The sequence below is a fragment of the Egretta garzetta genome, unplaced genomic scaffold (assembly GCF_000687185.1).
Source record: "Egretta garzetta isolate BGI_Z169 unplaced genomic scaffold, ASM68718v1 scaffold598, whole genome shotgun sequence".
Classification (NCBI taxonomy): Eukaryota; Metazoa; Chordata; class Aves; order Pelecaniformes; family Ardeidae; genus Egretta; species Egretta garzetta.
The window spans coordinates 2,425,684-2,431,965 of record NW_009260621.1 but is presented as its reverse complement, the minus strand read 5'-3'; the positions used below and the strand labels follow the sequence as shown (position 1 = coordinate 2,431,965).

The 6,282-nt window shown below is 52.0% G+C and overlaps 1 protein-coding gene across 2 annotated transcripts; it reads right to left on the bottom strand.

Annotated features, from left to right (window-relative positions):
* Positions 1-758: 758 nt before the first annotated feature.
* FASLG (Fas ligand) lies at positions 759-6,282 on the bottom strand. 2 transcript variants are annotated; one of them, XM_035900830.1, is made up of 5 exons: positions 5,779-6,282; positions 4,854-5,205; positions 4,436-4,481; positions 2,571-2,621; positions 759-2,120 (listed from the first exon to the last, which is right to left on the bottom strand). In XM_035900830.1, the coding sequence occupies exons 1-5, from the start codon at positions 5,793-5,795 to the stop codon at positions 1,726-1,728; spliced, it is 861 nt and encodes a 286-aa protein (XP_035756723.1). In that variant the 5' UTR covers positions 5,796-6,282; the 3' UTR covers positions 759-1,725. The 2 variants fall into 2 exon arrangements, with proteins under 2 accessions (XP_035756723.1, XP_009643610.2); XM_009645315.2 differs by having other exon boundaries at positions 4,854-6,282.

Here is a 6,282-nt window from a genome sequence, read left to right as displayed (position 1 = left end):
AGCAAGTGACAGCAAACCACAGGCCACACACCACCGAGCTGAGAGCAGCACCGTGGAAAAAGAAATAAATGCTGCACGCTGCTGAAGAGCCACTGTTCACCATGACCATCAGAGCTGCAAGAAGGCTGGACCAAAGGCAAAGGTGGTGATGATGCACCAGAGCTGCAGCCTTCTTGCAGCAACATGGCAGACAGGCCTAGGGGTTAACCCATGCAAGGGAAGAGATGTATCGTCCAAATACCAGAGTGAAGGGGTTTTTGGTTGTTTTTTTCTAGCACCAAAGAGCCACTTCCTTCCCTTGCCCTTCAGACTGCCACGTGGGAAGTGCTGCTGGGGCCCGAGGGCACACAGAAGAGCACGGTACCTTTGGGGACAGCAGTGCTTCTGTTCAGCAATGAGCGTCCGGCTCCACTCAAGCTCAAGCCTGTGTTTTGACATCAGTTCCCTTCCTGCTGGCCAAACAGAGCTTGGGCTGCCTGGTCTGTGCTGCCCACATCACACCTCCCTGGTCCCCAAAGCCTGATGTTTCGATGCTAGAGCCCCAAAGCAACATGGCAGGCACCCTGTGCTCCACCAAGCAGGCAGCAAAAAGTGGGGTCAGGCTCCCAGATTTCTGCCATCCTGCTGGAGAAGGAACAGGGTACTGGCCCCTGAACAGAGAGGCCTTCAAGTTTTTGGCCACTGCAGAAGCCCAGTGCCCCAAATGAGGAGAGGACAGTGCCACTTACTAGAAAAATATATCTTTATTTACCATCTGTGTTTTGCTCAGAAGAGAATATCCCGTGACAAGGGGGCCAGCCAAAGCCATGCCTTTGATGGTGGCCAACACACCCTCACCTGTATCCTGCAGGGGGTGGCAGGATCAGGTCTCCGTGGGGGAGCCTGATGTGTCAAAAGGGCAGGAAGGGGGCTGGAGATACTGCTTCCATCTTGGGCCCTGTTCTCCACCACTGTGTTGTTCAGGTCCTGTCAGCAGAGCACATGGCCTCCCCACCAGCCCGGCATGGTCATGGTTTCTCTCCAGGGCCAGGACCTCCTTCAAGGGCACTACTGCTTCTGGCGCATTCCTTGCAAGGCAGTCAGGATGAGTTAAATAAAGGGGTTGGGGGACACCTTCTGGGATGGGAACGGTCGATAACTTAACACAAAATGAATGTATCGCACATAACGAGCCAGCTAGCAGGCAGATGTCTGTCAAACAGCAGTCACTGTGCCAAGTCCCCGGGCAGGGTGGCCAGCCATAGCTTGGGGTGGGTGGTTGATGCCTTTGCACTACCTGTTCCCACACCACTGCCTGCAATGTGGCACGCGGCCCTGGCTCCCGGGGCCTCCTCAACACCCGCCGGCTGTACCTGCATGCCTGCTAGCCGAAGCTCACCAGGGCCATGATGCCATATGGGGCCCCTGGCACCAGCATCTTCTCAGGTAGAAAGTAGTGAGGGGTCTTCAGCACACTACATTTTGAGTTTGTTGGGGTTTTTTTTGGGGGGGAATAACGTGCAATTCTCTTCAGGTTGATGCAGTACAGCCCCAGTGCTTCCCAGAGGTCTTCTTTCAAGCCTTTACCAGTTCCTTCAGCCCTCTCATGCTGAAGGCCAAAACGTGGTTTCTTGGTGAGCTTCCTGGTGCAAGACCCTGGTTTGGCCACTGCCGCTCAGGCAGCACTCACCCCTCATGTGTCCTAGTGTGTGTGGGGGGCTGCCAGCCACACTCCAACAGCCCCATTTAAAGCTTAAATAAACCGAAGAATGTCTTGGATTCCTCAAAATTAACCAGAGTGATTTTGGAGACATTGACATGCAAACTGTCCATCTTCCTGAGCTTGAATAAAGCTCCCAGGTAGCTTTTCCGGGCCCACGTTTTCTGACTCATGCAGTAGTTGATGCCTTTGTCCTCCATCAGCACATGGCTGCCTGCAAAGGCTGGGTTTTTCTTGTAGACGATGTGGGTCAACACCTGGCTGCTGCAGACGCTTCCCCGGAAGAGCACGTTGGAGTACACAAAATACAGGCCGGTCTCGTTGATGACAAGGCCCTGATCGCGGTATTGAATGCCGTTGGTGAAGGCATGGCCGGAAACAGGTTCCCACTCCAGAGGAAGGTCCCGCTGCATAGGGGTCCCTGGAAGAGGGAAAAAGTGCGGTAAGTACAAGCAGTTGTGTGGTTTTTCCCCCTCGAGTCACACTCCACGTCACAAGAAGTCAACTGTTCTCCAAGCCCTTATCTTCAGCATGGAAAGTCTGCCCTGACCTCATGCTGGTGGGAGCTCTCACCGCCACCTCGCTCAACGCCAGCCGCTTGTGACAGCCTTCTACCCCACACACCAGTGGGTGTTTGGAGTGCAAACCAAAAACCAAACCAAAAAGCAGAGCCCTCACCAAAAAGCTTAAGTGAGGGGAAGATTTTAGCTGTGCAGTGAATTCCCACTGTCAGAGAACCCGTGTTACTGGGGGAAAACGGGAAAGCCTGTGCAAGGTGGGCTCTTCACAGCTTAAACCTTGCCACCCTCTCACCCCAGCCACATCCACCCTATCCCCTGCTCCCACATCTTGCTGGCCCCCCAGAACGCACCTGTTAAGTGCGCTGCCTTCCTCGTTTCCTTTGTCATTGACTGCTCCTGCCCTGCAGAAAAATAGGGAAGATGTTAGCCAAGTGCTCCATGGAGAAGCCAGCCCAGAGAGCAGAAGGGAGCCAGCCATGAAGCTGAAGTGGGGCAGACCCAGAGCAGCACAGGGCATGTAAGCAAAAAGGAAGAGTTGTAGCAAAGGATCCAGATGTGATCAAAAGCAAGAGGAAGGAGCAAAGAGAGCTTTCATCTTAAAATGGCTTGTTGGTGAGCTCAAGCAGAGGCCTCTCCCTCAGTGTGTAGGTGAGGGGCAATACTGCCACTCTACCCAGCATCTCTGGCCCGTGCCAAGGTGACTGTTCATGTCCTGACATAGATGAGCCTGGTCTGTTGCCCCCCTTCAGTCCAGCACCACCAAGGGCAGATGTAACCATGGCAGCAGACTTCTGTCTGCTGAGTACCAACCTTCCTCACAATTAGATCAGGGAAGAAACTGCAAACCATCCTGCTGGCCAGACAGACCCTGTCCTCAGAGAGGCAGGGTACAGCTGGGAAAATTCTGCCTTCCTTGGAGGGCTTGGTTCCCCTGGGAGAGAGGGGCCAGTTACAGTGACTCGGTGTTTGGGCCCCATCCCACTCCATCGTTCCCTTCTTAGCATCTACTTCCAAGCATTACATTCTCAAATTTTAGAAGCCTTTCTTTTCTCAAGCCAATTAGTTTTTCCCCTCCTCTCTCCCCTCTCCTTTACACTATTTCCCTGACTTTTATTTATTTATCCCCCTCAAGAAATTCAGGGTTATTTATGACATATGTTCAGCTACTGCTAAAGTAGCCTGTGATCAGAGCACTGAGCATCCAGTTAAAGTGACAGTTCCCCTTCCCCTAAGCAAGAGATGACAAAATTTATTGATAAGGGAGTTGATGGGAAGCAGGAGTGCCCTTTTCAGAGAATTTTGCTATTTGCAAATTTGCTTTTACTCAGTATCAGAACAAATTTGAGAAGAAATTAACTTTCCTACTAACCAAAATCCTCAAGGGGAAAAAAAAAAAATCAAAATCTTTCCAGATCTAGCAGATATTGTCAAGAGAGTTGAAAATTTCTTTCCAACTTGGCCAACTTTAAAAAGGGATATCTTCACTGATACCATTAACACAGAATGTAAAAGTAAAATAGTAGTTTGGAAGTTCAAGATATGATTTTTAAATTGTTCCATTCATATTGAAACTGTTTTTTTTCATAAATTAAGTTTAGAAAAATTGGCTGGTTCTTGTGGAAAGTTTCAATTTCGCCAAAATGACATTTCTAAAAGAAAAAAACCCATAAGTAATCAAGCTTTTCTCAACCAGCTCTCGCTGCAGTGAGACTTGGTACCAAAAGAATTTAGGAAAAAATAAGTTGTGCTCTCAAGGGTGGGAGTGAATCCCCCACCCCCAAAGAAAATGAAACCCTCTGCATCTTCCCAAAAGTCTTAAAAGAGAGAGAAAGCAGTAACATGTGCACTGCCCATCTCTGTCCTCCTCCTTCCATTCATGTTGTCGCTATAGATTAGGACAGCCAGAAACTCACTTCTACAGCAGAGTACCCCCAGTACCGTTGTCCCACTGGTCCCGGGAGGCTCCAAGGCAGGGGCACACTGTCCCAGGAACCTGTGGCTGGCACCTCTAAAGACTCCAACAGGCAGGGTGCAGGACCGCTTCCCAAACCCAAGATATAAAGCTCTTCTTCCAGGCAAGCAAGTGACATCAGCACTTTCAGAGCATCGAGCTGCAACCCTGCCCTTGCCCCCCGACGAGGAGAGAGAAGTCATCGACAGGAGCATTCACACGCACCAACACAGAGGAGTTGCTCCTCCATGTACATCAACTCACCTATGAGTTTCTCCAAAGCTGGAGGGATGTGTTGAGTGCTGGCAGACTGTCAAAAGAGAAGGGTGGCAAGATGTCTTAACAGAGAGAGCATAAGGGCATCATCTAAAGCAGCCACGGATTATCCGTGACAGTGGCTAATTCTGGGTGCTCATGGGGAGCTACCAAGTGCTAAGAAATATACAGGGAGAGAGACCTTGCAGCACTCAGAGACATGAAGACATCCAGATATATCAGCCACCAACAGAGAAGTCCCCCACAGTAATAAGGAACCCCACTTACACTGGCATGGCAGACATTAAATGCCACCAGCCGGCCCCTTGGGGAGTTGTGCACCATTGGAGCATCTCAGGCCCCATTTTAAGTTTTTCTTTTTTCCCCATTTCCCCAGAGCCTCTGTGACCAGCTGGGCAGACCTCACCTCTCTGAGTTCAGCCAGTTCCTTCTCCAGGTGGAAAATCTGAAACATGCTCAGCCCCACTCCAGTTAAGGCCAGCAGGATCAGCAAGAAGACCACCAGGAAGCCGACGCTCCTCCGTTCCCTGTTGTTCCTTGGCTTGCTCCTCCGGTCGGGTACTGGTGGTGGGAAAGGAGCGACGGGGGGTGTCGAGGAGCAAGAAGCACTTGCGTTGGCACAGCCATCCATCCAAAAGATCTGGGGGTATACGTAGTTCAAGTTCTGCTGCATGGCTGGGAGCGGGATGGGCTGGACACGCTTGGCATTATCTTCCATATGGCAGCCAAAAACTGCCGAGGCTGTCCCAGACTGAGCCCTGGGGGAAGACCCAGCTCTGCCTTTATACGCCTGCATCACTCCAGCAGTGAACACCCAGCTCAAATGCTGCAACTCTATGAAAGCCTCAAGCATCAACAGTAAACCCCAAAGAGTTTCCGCCCTCGGCTGCAAGTTCGGGGCACCCACCTGCTCCTCCCACACCGAGGCAGCAGGCTCGCACAGCGGGACCAGCCCGGCACCAAATTGCGCTCGCACAAAACTGTGCTCAGCGGTCGGGCTTGGGAAGCCAGTGCACGCCGAGTGAAGAGCTTGCAGGGCACACGAGGGCTGCACTGCCAGTCGGGGGCTGAGTAATCAGCCCAGCGCACACCCACCAGCCCACCACCCTTTCCAGCAGCCCACTCGAGCAGAGGCAGCTGCTTTTCCACTGCGGTGTCCTGGACCACAAGCAGAGGAAATGAGAAAACCTCTCCTGTTTCTGGCATCCTGCACAAGAGCAGAGAGGCAGAGCTGAGGACTCTTCCCCTTGGCAGAAGGATGAAGACCTGATCCCAAGTGCATCTGTGGGTGCTGGGGAATTGCTTCATTTCACACAGAACAAATTACTTACCGCTGCCTGTTGCACATCCCACCTTTTCCTTTGGCTGTTCCACAGGGCACGGATCCTGAGTCAGAGAACCCTGGTCAGAGACACCACCCCACCGTGAGAAAAACCAACCAACCCACCCACCCGAGAAGAGGCAGACGTTGTCAGGGTCGTAGCCTCAGCAGCGCTGCCCCGGCGTTAACAGCCCAAGCAGAGCCAGCTCAGCAGGCTGCCTTCACCTACACCAAATCTCTGTGGGGCACTGGCCATGCTGAACAAGCAGCATGCTGTGATGCAGGAAACACACAGCACCTTCGGGCATGGGCAGGCTCTTACAGCAGCTTCTGCTGCCCCACTTCCCTCTGCAAATGCTATCTTCAATCCAACATTCCTGACCTAAGGATGCGTTAGAGGGGGAAGGCCTTTTTTATCACCTCTTCAGGACAATGCTGAGCACTGCAGCAGGACCTAACCTGGCTGAGTAACTGTCCTGGTTTCGGCTGGGACAGAGTTAATTTTTCTTCATAG